The following is a 12,790-nucleotide window of genomic DNA, read 5'->3' on the forward strand; positions in this document are numbered from 1 at the left end:
TTAGAAATTGGAACTGGTACTACTTGAGAATATGAAGTATCCCAGTGGGAACTAAAGAATATTGATAATGCAGTGCCTTCTAATGAGAAACCCAAAATAGAATATAAAATGTTCCCGGTGAAGTGATCACAAAGGTGGACGATTAGACTTAATTCCGGGAGGAGAGCAGTAAGCCTCAGAGTCACTAACAAGGGAGACAGGCCGGTTCAGGTGTTCGAAGCTCTCTTCTTTCCTTCAATTTGTTTTTCTCTTGTTTAGAGTCTGATCAATTTCACATCAGTTCAGTCTATATTTTTAGGATTTGAGTGCAAGTTAGGTACGGATAATTATAGGATATGAGTGTGTGTTAGATCTGGATATGATTAGAGGTAAACTCTGAATCCATATGTTTAACATGAGCATTTCAAGAATGTTGGGTGCCAACAACATAGCTTTTGGTACCATATATATCTGTGTACGTAACTCTGTAACGGACACGTGTGTGTATGTTGGATATGAGTATGTGCTTTTTCGCGGGTATGTTCATATTTTTTACAAGTTTTTCCCACGTATTTGGAGATGTTATCTCCATATCCATATCAGAAAATATGTTTGACATGTGTCGGACACAAGCACTTAATAAGAATGAACGGACTTAGTAACATAGGTACAGAGAATTGACCTAAAATACTATGCCATAACTAACCAATAAACTTCTGTTAAAATTTTCCAAGGAAGAATTGAAAGATCTATGCTAACCCTTCAAATATTTTTCAGGTAGGAAGCCATTATCACTTTATTGAGGTAAACCCTGGCTTGGTTTTCGATCGAAGTAAAGCATTTGGCATGCGGCTAAATATACCAGCGGGAACAGCTATAAGATTTGAGGTTGAGCATTTTAACCTTCATCTGTTGATAAGCTTTTTTTTTTTTTTTGATAAAAGATAAGCTTGTTTTTTTATCATTTTTTAAGTCAAATAACGGTATTCATTGATCATGAAGTGAGTGTCGGTCATGTATATGTGTCGAAACAGGTATGTTCAATATTTAATTATGTGCTGAACCAAATTATTTCAATAGTTAAAGGAATTGTTGTTATTCCTAGAAGTCCCAGGTTTAAGCATCAGCAACTGTAGCATGAGTATTTACTTATGTTTTCCATATATTCAGAGATTCATACTCTTATACCAAGTCTGAATGTGTCTCACACTCGTATGTTTAAGTAAAATGAAAAGTTGGAACAACATAGGTACAGATTTCCCTTTCTAGTAATAAAACCAGTGGTACTCAGTTTTTTTTTTTCTTTCTCAAGAGCGGTTCTTATTTTCATTTATTTAGGAAATTCGCCCCTGGATTTGTAAGAAATTATAGATGCTTTCATAGGAATCGATGACATAAAAAGGTAGTACTGATGTCTTTATTATACAGCTATGAAACTTATACTGGTTCGACTCTTCATTTTTCTTGGGAAGTGTATGTCTTACATAACTAGTGTATATTGGATACGGGTATGAGATATGATCTTCCAAGTACATTAAAATATTGAAAAAAGTTGAACATATCTGTACCAGACACATATCCGTGTCCAACACTCACACTCAGCGTTGTAAGAATTTAGAAGAGAGCATTTTGTTGATATAGGAGGGTTGTTTAAGTGTTTCTATGACATTAGTAGATATATTTGTTGGTTTAGGATCAGCACTTGGTCTAATCCGAACCTATTCTTTGACTGAAAGATGTTTCCTTTTCCAGCCCGGAGATAGTAAAACCGTTGTGCTAGTCAGCATTGGTGGTAACCGAGTGATCAGAGGAGGAAATGGAATTGTTGATGGCCCTGTCGACACCGCCAATATCGAAACAGTGATGGAAACTATAAGGAGTAAAGGTTATGAGAATATGGAGGACACAAATGCTAGGTTTTAACTTGAGCTAGAAACTTATTATCGTCTTGTTTTACTTCAATCTTATTTCACCAAAAGAATTTCTTGATTAGCAAGCATCGTCTACTTAAATACAAAAACATTGATGCCTTGACTTATTTGCAGCGAAGGCGAGACTGGACAAGATTCTGATTTTACCGCAACGATTTCTTCTGAGGCATATGCTAACATGTATGGCCCTACTACTGGTGACATGATCCGGCTCGGCGATACGAATTTGTATGCTGAAATAGAACGGGATTTTGCTGTATATGGTGATGAATGCGTATTTGGTGGCGGAAAAGTTATAAGAGACGGCATGGGACAATCATCTGGGCATCCACCAGAAAAATCTTTAGATACTGTTATAACAAGTGCTGTGATTATTGATTACACTAGTATATTCAAGGCAGATATTGGTATTAAAAATGGCGTAATTGTTGGACTTGGGAAAGCGGGCAATCCGGATACCATGGATGGAGTTTCGCCAAACTTGATCATCGGTGTAAGTTTTTTCTTTCTTCATATGAATGCATTGTCCTAGTATAATTATACTAATGTCTGATACCATCGACTCTCAGGTTAACACTGAGGTTATTGCTGGAGAAGGATCGATCGTAACTGCAGGGGCTATCGACTGTCATGTGCACTTCATATGCCCTCAGTTGGTTCATGAAGCTATTTCAAGTGGTAAGCTACATTTTCAGGCATACTTGGCTAAAGGTGTTACCGAAATACGTAACATGCATAAATCTTACATATCGTTATGGTGCAAGAGAGTTATTAAAGGGACAACATCCATGTTACATAAATACTTCAGGAAAAAAAGTGAAGAGTCGGATTAATATAGATTATAGAATCATGTATCTTTATCAAATATTTAATGTAGGCATCACGACATTAATTGGAGGTGGGACTGGACCGGCGGAGGAACACGCGCAACTACTTGCACACCGGCACCGTCGCAGATGAAAATGATGCTGCAGTCCACTGATGACTTCCCTTTAAATTTTGGGTTCACAGGGAAGGTAAGATTATTATTTTTGCATAATTTATTCAACCCCTTTTTTTCTTGTTAATCCATGCATAACACAAAACATGTATGATACATACATGTACTCATATCCAGCATTCACACCTTCGTTATCATTAGAGTTTTCCATTGCAACCAAATATTATTTTTTCTTACTTAGGGAAATGGTTCCAAACCCGAAGAACTGCATGAAATAGTCAAAGCTGGAGCAATGGGATTGAAGCTGCATGAAGATTGGGGAACTACTCCTGCTGCAATAGACAATTGTTTAGCTGTTGCAGAACAACATGATATCCAAGTCAGACAAACAAGAACGCCAATTCTTTCCCTTTTTTTTTAAATTACATTTTTAACGATAAACTCGTTTTGAATATCGATTGTTTTTTGGCAGGTTAATATTCATACTGACACCTTGAATGAATCTGGATTTGTGGAACACACAATTGCTGCATTTAAAGGAAGAACTATTCATGCTTATCACAGGTATAAATATCTTAGCTAATGGCTTTAAATTTTAGCTTGAATTCAGTCCTATTTGAGTATAAATATCTTTCTAATTTCAGAAGTAGTTAAGAGTCCTATTTGAGTTCTATTGATGTTCATGATTGATGTAATTTTCGGCAGCGAAGGCGCCGGTGGTGGTCATGCTCCGGATATCATCAAAGTATGCGGCGGTAAAAATGTTCTCCCCTCATCAACAAACCCGACACGCCCTTATACTTCCAATACAGTAGATGAACATCTTGACATGCTGGTATGAGAAAATAACAGTGATGTTACTTGAAGTCTTGAACTCGGATGAATGTCGGTATGCTCGATTCTTTTTCCATTCTCATGCATTCCTATCTTTGCAGATGGTTTGCCATCATCTCAACAAGGATATTCCTGAAGATGTAGCGTTTGCGGATTCAAGGATCAGGGCCGAAACCATAGCCGCCGAAGACATATTGCACGACATGGGGGCAATCAGCATTATATCTTCCGATTCGCAGGCTATGGGTCGCATCGGCGAGGTTCATTTCTCATTTTGCATGTGCTTATAAGACAAAACTGGGAAATTCCAAGATCGAAACGAGGAAACAAGTTCAAATTCTTTCTTTCCAGGTGATAAGCAGAACTTGGCAAACAGCGGACAAGATGAAATCGCAAAGGGTCCTCTTCATAACGAAGAAACTTCTTCTAATCTAAGAATCAAACGGTACATTGCAAAATACACCATAAATCCAGCCATTGCTAATGGCATTGCAGAATTCGTCGGTTCGATCGAGGTATATCATTTTCTCTGTATATGTTGAAATATCCAGCTCTATAGATGATGACTGCATTCATATCCGTTGGATTTATCGTCACTAAATTTGACTTACATTGGCTATAATATATGAGTTTCATCTTTCAGGTGGGGAAGTTGGCTGATCTTGTTTTATGGAAACCGGCCTTCTTTGGGGCAAAACCCGAAATCGTAATCAAAGGCGGTATTATTGCTTGGGCTAACATGGGAGATGCTAATGCAAGCATCCCAACACCCGAACCGGTAAAATTCCGATTTCATACCTGTACAAATGCCGATGTTTGTTTTCGATTCGTATTTAGACATGAGCTCGAAGATATGACTCTTCAATACATGAAAAAACTTCCCAAAACATGGATTACATAACCGATAATCGCACCTGAATGTAATGAGATCAATCGAAGAAGATTACTTGAGCACTTTTATTAAAGATATGAGTTGTTACAGGTGTTGTCAAGGCCAATGTTCGGAGCATTCGGCAAGGCTGCAAGTGCCAACTCCATCGCTTTTGTCAGCAAGGCATGAATCTCTCTCTTTCTATCATTCATATATATATATATATATACAGGTTTAGGATCTACTTACACCTAACGTAAAACCAAGAATTTTACACATTTTTAGGACCGTTTGATTGTGAGATATCAAAGATTGAGATTAACTCATTGTTTTTTTTCTTCTAGTGAATATCTTCTCATTTCCTCTTGTTAATCTCAACCTTTGATTTCTTTCATCCAATGGTCCTAAAAAAATAAAAAATAAATAAATAACTCTTAATTTTACACTAAGTGTAAATGAATCATGACTTTTATATATATATATATATATATATATATATATATATATAATTTTTGGATGAATTTAAATAGATTTTTCATAAAATTTAAAAAAGAAAAAAGATAATATTAATATACAAAGTTTTATTCTCAACCATCTATTTATTTAGTTAGATTCATCCAATTATATTTTCATAATAATTAATGAATTTTACACCATGTAAGTAAATTTTACCATACATAAACACATATCAACATTCACTTATACAATATAAAATGTAGAAATTTTACACATTTTCTGGATCGTTTGATTAAATGAGTTTAATGCATGAAACTTTTAAATATACTCTTTCTTTTTTTATACGAGAATCTCACTTCCTATTACAAATCTTAGCTATTCATTTTTATTCATACAACGATCCAAAATATGTATAAAACTTTTAAGTTTTATATTGTGCAAGTGCATACCAAACCAAACGATTGTCGTTTTATCAATGTTAGATACACATGTATATGTAGGGGGTAGGATCCATATATATATATGTCTATACACATACATGGATTAGCACTCGGTTACATCGTATAAAATTTAGAAATTTTACATGTTTTTTTAATAGTTTGATTAATGCCATAAATAACTGAACTGGTTTTGAAAAAATCAAATCAAACATTTTTGCATTATTATCCAAACCATTAAACCCGAATTTAAACCGGACCAAATATTACAGTTGATTTCAGTTTAAGGGTTTCTGTGTTACATTATACGTTGTGTTGTGAAAAAACAGGCTGCTTTGGACAGCGGAGTTGCGGAGTCCTATGGAGTGAAGAAGAGAGTGGTAGCTGTCAGCAATACCAGATGTCTAAGCAAGCTCGACATGAAGCTCAATGATGCTCTCCCTCATATTCAGGTGGACCCCGAAACTTATGTCGTGATGGCCGATGGCGAGGTTCTCACGTGCGATCCCGAGGCGACAGTTCCCCTCTCCCAGAACTATTTCCTCTTCTAGATAACGCTCAAACTGTCAAAGCCATCGTTTCAATAGAGTTTTTTTGGTTCCGTTAGTCTGGTTATTAAACCTGACACAGACGTGAATTAAGTTTTAAACATTACGCCTAATGCTCAAGTAAACTTGATTAAAACGTTACTGATAATTTAGCAGCTCAATTAGAATATTTTGAAATTTGGGAACCAATTCAAAATCTAGACATAGTTTGGGAATATTGGGTGCAATTAACTGGATGATAAATGAATATAAGGGGAGAGGATAACGTATGTAAGAAAACCCTATCCTAGCCGTAAGGTTGTAAAAAGGTCTAATTTATAGTTCCAGCCCTCAACAATCTTCAACCTTGAGATTTAATCCCTCAACTTTAGTGCAATTTATGTCCAACTTTGACAGCAGCAACTAACAGGGTTATCAATTAGAGTTCTGCAAATAACATCATAAAAACAGACCGATCAAACAGCCGTAGAAAACTAAAATTGGAAGAGAAAATCTAAGAAATTGTAATAGACCAAAGTTTGCATGGTACCTCCACAAGGGACAAACTAATTGGAAAGTTGGATAAAATCCAGAATATGCAGGCAATCAACCTCCTCTACCTGCTTGCTTTGAAACTGAAGCTAGTCATAAAAGGATTCCAGACCTGATTATAACTTGGATCACCTAGACCATAAGTGAAATATATCAAAATCTATACTTTCTTCCCCAGAAAACCTAAAGGCCATGCTAAGCATAAAGACAAAATTTGAATCAATAATCTGTCAAGTGCATGCCTGCCATTTGGCTAGACCGGATAAAGAGGGCACAAGATAAAACAACAAATATTGAACACATAGTCACAGGGAAGAGAAACATTCGCAACATCTCAACTTAACTCTTCAAAGCTTCTTTCCAACACAAGAAAATACTGTACTAAAACACCATAAAAATAATAATAATCCCATAAGATTAAGAAACAAACACAGTTGGCACTGCAATTTTCATACAGCAAAGGCAATCTCTCATAGATGGACAATATTTAGCTAAGCCCATAAAACATTCCACAGATAATTAATAAATTACCTTTGATGTATAATGGTTACTGTCAATTTCTTCATCAATGGAAGGCAAAGAATGTCCTCCCCACTCCACACCAACCATCTCTTTCAAACACAATGTGAATATTAAAAAAGATGGGACTCACAGTAGGAAGAAGCCATATTTTTTAGTATTCAAAACCAGCTATAAAAAGAAGGATTACATCATTGTTCCAACAAAATATGTTGCACAAGTCTCAGCTGAACCTGATTGCTAAAAGAAAACGAGGCTGATATGCCACAACTTGCAATGCAAGCAGTGTCGTATGCATTTTCATATGATGAAAAAGCTGGAAATCAGATTAACCTGCAAAGCATCTGGCTCACAGGTAGAGGCATACAATATCTCCAGACAAATCATCATCAGTGCCTGCTAAAAAAAAGCAAGAATGATCTTCTGAAAACAAAGTTTGCACTTCCGTTGAATGCATCTCTCACCTCAATAATGTCCCTCTAACAATAACGTGAAAAATCTAAAACATGAAGATTAAATGGCACTGATGGATGAACTTTCTTAGCCAAACAAACTACGAGTCCCCAATTCCCCTTGTTGCCACTCCTCCTTACGTTGCTCTTGCAAAGGATCTGGACTCTTCAGCACTCTTCTCATTCGCCTAACAAGATGCAAAAGACCTTATTTAAAAACTTAACAATAAATAAAACCCAAATTACAAAAATAAAACAGCAGTCATGATGTCATTTCGTTTCTGTTGTTCAATACCTGTCTTGAGCATGTTGGGCAGGGAAAGTGGGCATGAAAGCTTTAGTCTTGGGAAGGGGAACTTCGCGAAACCACTCATGGTTAACAGCATCTCCAGCTGTTATACGCTGAAGGTGATATCAGAAGGCTCAATCAATCATACAAAAAAGGAATAATGACAAGGTAACTCAAATAAATACGCAAGCCAAGTTACCTTCTCAGGATCATAAGTAAGAAGTTTATTCAGCAAGTCAAATCCAGCATCAGAGAGAACAGGTGTACCCGTGAATGATGTGGCTGGGAACTTTTTGCGCAATAGATTATACCTGAAAGGAAATATATCAGTCATTAATACAATAAAAAATTAATGTTTTGTTACTGAACTGTCACCAATGGAGGCCACAAAGCCAGAACAGAATCACCCAAAGCTGGAAGCCTGGGAAAACAGTGGGAAAAATAAGATAACGTGAATATTGCACTCAACAGAATCTAAAATCAAATTATATAGATTTAATACTTACTGATGCTTGACAAAGTTGACCTTGACACCAGGCAACTTTGAAAAACCAGGCCATATTGTCTCATTTGGTGTGCCAAGTGTTCTGAAAATCTGCAATTAGTAAAACCCAAGCAACAAATCCAAGATCATTAACCACCATGTGCAGATTGAACTATTCCAGAAATAGTACATCCAGATGGTAGTGGTTAATAAAAAGTAAGACCAACTGCTTTAGTTCACCTTGTCAAGTTGATCAAATTCAGTTTTCCCACTGAAAAGTGCTTCTTTCGATAGTAATTCAGCCATGATACAACCCAGAGACCACATGTCAATTGCGGTGGAATATTGTCTTGCACCCAAAAGAAGTTCTGGTGCCCTGCAAAACCAACCAACATAAAGAAGTCCTGGCTACTTGAATCCCGAAATATAAATGCTCCGATAATTGGTCAACCATACTTGAGACAAATTAACAATACAAAAGCAAAACCTTCAAAACTTTACAAATGTAAAAAACCAGCCATCACTCTAATGTAAAAACCACCTTCATACTTCTCACTAACCACAAAGAGAGAAGTCCAAGTAATAATTCAATCAAGTAAACTTTAAGACATTAACAGTGCAAAAACAAAAGGTTAAGTCTTAAAAGTATATAAACAGTAAAAATAGGATTTGAATTTAAAAAAAGTTTACAAAAACGGAAGTCCAAATAACATCTCATCAAGTCAAGTTCGTACCTTTTCAAAGCTTCCTCCAAGGAACTGTTACCTCAAAGACTTAAGAAGTTCTACTATTCATCACTTACACAGATAACAATAACAAAAAGCGGGGATGTTTCCTTCAATAATTAAGATTCAACACTTACATACCCATATTCACATTTCAGAATTATTTTCCATACATCCAATCACAAACAGCTTATGAAATTATAGTCTATAATGATGAAGAGAAAAAAAATCAGTCATAATTATTTCATCAACAAATATGAGGATTAACACATTTAGGAAATGGCATGTATATCTCACCTGTACCAAAGAGTAACCACCAAATGCGTATATGGTTTTAACGGGATTCCATAATGACGAGCCAACCCAAAATCACAAATCTTCAATTCACCTTGGTTATTTAAAAGAAGATTAGATGTCTTCAAATCTCGATGGAGAACCCAGTTATCATGAAGATACTTGACACCCTCCAGTAGCTGCAGCATCAAGCATTTAACTTCACTTTGGCCGAATGGTTGTTTTATTGTTTCCATCAGCCCTTTCAGATCGTGTTCCATGTATTCCATCACCATAAAGATACTATCAAGGCTACTGCCTATAACTACTTCTTTAACATCTACAACCGATGGGTGATGAAACGAAAGAAGAATGTTTATTTCCCTCAGAGAGGTCAGAGGAAAACCTTCTCTTTCTTTCTCCATCTTTACCTTCTTCAATGCCACAATTTCCCCCGTCTTCTTGTTCCTAGCTCTATACACAACGCCATAAGTACCTTCATCTATCTTATTTAGTCTCTCAAATTCATCTACACTCCTACATCCCTGAAGCATGTTTACACTTCTCAAAGGAGAAACTGGAGGTTCTGGCATTCCAGGTGAATCATTTTCATTCTCAGAATCTGTATTGGACTCCCTAACACTACTGTCATTTCTATCACATTCAACGTCAATCTCCATGTAGTCATTCTTCTCTGAATAATTACCTGGGTAATCATACCCACTTCCAGACCTGGAACGGGCAGCTCGTTCATCAGATTCAGATGATCTGGCTCTAGTTCCCTCTGAGCCTTCCCCGTTAAGCTCCTCAAGCTCTGGTGTTGTTGACTTATTCTGAGATCTTTCATGAGCAGTTTCTGAAACAGGCAACTTTTTCCTCGTTTTAGGCATTTTCTCATCTTCAAAAATTTCACCCTCATCACCAGGAGAACTACCACCAGATGCCCATCTAGAGGAAGATATATGTCGGGTTGGTACATAATCTTCTAGTTTCCCAGTATCTTGATTGTTAACCTGCTCTTTTGGTGGAGACAAATCCAAATCGACTGGAGACTCCAAAGCAGAGTATCCAACAATTTCAACAGCAGCAGCAGCAACTGGCGAAGGAGATTGTGATTTATCCTTTTTGCTTTCTCTAACAGAAGAAGTCAGTACGGTCCCACCCGATATCTTGTTAGGTGAACTGCGATGAGCTTTAGGCACTATTGGTGGAGGAAAGGCTATGACTGCTGATGACTTCCTACTTTTCGATGCGGTGCTTAATTCCTTATCATCTATATCCCATACTATAGGTGAAAACTTCCTTTTCTTTCCCACAAGAGACTGAGCATCATTATCCATTGCTTTCACAGCCTCACTATTTCTAACCACCGACTCATACTCCATGGCATCTTCTGATTCGCTTTCACTAGACAACTCACCAGGTTCCTTATCTATTACCCTAAGAGAAAACCCACATCGCCTGGGACCACGACTACCTCTGCCACCAGTGCCATCAGAATCGCTTCTACTCGAAGAGGGCCAATAGCCACCATTTACAGCTTCCCTCTCCTTAGTTTCCTTTTGTCTTACCCTAACTCTATCTCTTGCCTCCTGTACTCGAACCCTTTCGTCATTACGGCTATCATTCCTAGATGACTCATAATCTTTAGAATTACCAAATTCTCGCCTCATCACCTCAAATTCAGAATCCCTCTTCCTAAACCCATTATCATTATAACCCCCATTCCTCCCAGCAGCCATGAATAAACCTCAAATAGTCGGAAACCCAATTTCCAATTCAAGAATTTCCTTCTGAGTTGTTCGCTTATAAACCCTGAACCTTCGTAAACAAGAAGCACGGCCCCAATTCCAAGGAAAAGCAAAACCCAGTAGTTAATCAATACGAAATCATCCTATGACAAGCAATCAGAACATCCGAACCAAATAAAAGTATCGGATCCTCGATTTTCGAGATGAGTAACTCGAAAATGATCAGATTACAATAGAAAATAAAAGACAAGACGAAGCGGATAAACCCTAGAAGGTCAAAATTTTCAACGATGCATCGATTATCCCTAATTCTCTCAACCAAATTACGAGAGAAAAGAGAATTGAGAGTATCTATGGCTTACCGGTGAGGAAAAAACATGGACGCAAAAGGTGAAAGTCGGCGATTGCCGGTTCGCTTGATGGGTGGGTACGGAGTTTTCGATTTTCGAAATCTCGAGAAAGCCAAGGCCAGAAAACGCTGTGTTTTATTTTAGTTGGAGGCAAACAAAATTCCTTAAATTATTATAAATTAATTAATTGCAATTTTAAAATTATGGGTGAATTGCATTATAGACCACTGAACTTAGTTGTAACTTTCAAAATAGATTAAAAATATTTAATTCATTAAATACATCTTCCAACTTTAATTATAATAAATTAAATCATTTATATTACTATCGTCAATTTATTTAAAATAAAAATTAATATTAAATTGACATTTAAATGTAATTTTAAGCCTTTCTCACACTATATTACACCTCACATTTTATTTTTAATATTTTTCTTTCAAATTGAAGTGATTTATTTTTATACGACAAAATGATCCCACCATTCATTTTTATTTATGGAAGTGATCCTACTAACTCAGCTTATTGGATTCAAATCCCGATCTTATTCTACTTCTTTATAAAATGAATGATGTAAAATCTTAAGGGTCGAAATACTAATTAGTTCTATCGAAATCTCACAATTAAACGTACTTGAAATCCGTATTAAAATGGGTGATCACCGGGGAAATCCTCGTATCGAGCTTGCTTTATTTGCTCTGTCAGATAAATTGTTTGGTTAAAGTTGCATCTCTTTAAACGATCATACCATTTCCAAGTCTATGATGCCTTATTGTTGTTTCAAAAGATGAGGGGAAGTAAACATACATGGCGCAAGTTCTGAAGCTTAATAAATCGACGGAGGCGCTAGAAGAGGAAATAGTTCCGAGACAACGGAACCGTCGTCGCGGGACCAGAAGCGAGAACCTCGCCATCAGCTCTCACGACGTATGTTTCGGGATCTACGTCGATCTGCGGGAGAGCATCATTGAGCTTCATGTCAAGCTTGGTTAGACCTCTGACGTTGCTTACAGCTTCTAGTCTCTTCTTCAGTCCGTACGACTGTATGGTTCCGCTATCTAATGCAGCCTGTTTCGAGAAGGAAAGAAAAGGGTTGATGCAACTCTACTTGTTCATCTTGCATGGTTGAAACTGGAAAACCCTAAAACACAAAACCGAACTCAACTGTAACGTTTGCTCGGGTTTCAGTTCGAGTTTTATTGGATATGATTCAGTTTTGGTCTGGATAATAATTCAACATATCTGGTTCGGTTTCTCTATAGGACTGTAATTATTAGAATCAAATCAAATTCTTTATTGTTATAACACAAAATCTTACTTTAAAACTGATGAACCAAATAGTTAAGCACTTTTTACTAAAGGAATTACATTATTTTTTTTCTAAAAAAATATTTAAGCTCGGGTTAGATTTTTTAAGGAATAT

At 36.6% G+C, this 12,790-nt stretch overlaps 1 protein-coding gene and 1 pseudogene across 4 annotated transcripts; one reads left to right on the forward strand and one right to left on the reverse strand.

Annotated features, from left to right (window-relative positions):
• Positions 1-107: 107 nt before the first annotated feature.
• LOC120123965 lies at positions 108-6,117 on the forward strand (annotated as a pseudogene).
• An 80-nt stretch (positions 6,118-6,197) lies between these two features.
• On the reverse strand, positions 6,198-11,486 carry LOC120123953 (cyclin-dependent kinase G-2-like). 4 transcript variants are annotated; one of them, XR_005516238.1, is made up of 9 exons: positions 9,294-11,482; positions 8,512-8,647; positions 8,294-8,382; positions 7,987-8,098; positions 7,794-7,900; positions 7,511-7,686; positions 7,059-7,442; positions 6,526-6,659; positions 6,198-6,422 (listed from the first exon to the last, which is right to left on the reverse strand). XR_005516238.1 is itself a non-coding variant. In XM_039142726.1 (6 exons), the coding sequence occupies exons 1-6, from the start codon at positions 11,009-11,011 to the stop codon at positions 7,587-7,589; spliced, it is 2,262 nt and encodes a 753-aa protein (XP_038998657.1). In that variant the 5' UTR covers positions 11,012-11,482; the 3' UTR covers positions 7,468-7,586. The 4 variants fall into 4 exon arrangements, 3 of the variants coding, with proteins under 3 accessions (XP_038998657.1, XP_038998658.1, XP_038998659.1); XM_039142726.1 differs by lacking the exons at positions 6,198-6,422; positions 6,526-6,659; positions 7,059-7,442 and having other exon boundaries at positions 7,468-7,686; XM_039142727.1 differs by lacking the exons at positions 6,198-6,422; positions 6,526-6,659; positions 7,059-7,442; positions 7,511-7,686 and adding an exon at positions 8,195-8,208 and having other exon boundaries at positions 7,807-7,900; positions 9,294-11,486.
• Between the last annotated feature and the right edge of the window lie 1,304 nt (positions 11,487-12,790).

The sequence above is a fragment of the Hibiscus syriacus genome, unplaced genomic scaffold (genome assembly GCF_006381635.1).
Source record: "Hibiscus syriacus cultivar Baekdansim isolate YM2019G1 unplaced genomic scaffold, ASM638163v2 tig00110407_pilon, whole genome shotgun sequence".
In the NCBI taxonomy this organism is placed as follows: domain Eukaryota; kingdom Viridiplantae; phylum Streptophyta; class Magnoliopsida; order Malvales; family Malvaceae; genus Hibiscus; species Hibiscus syriacus.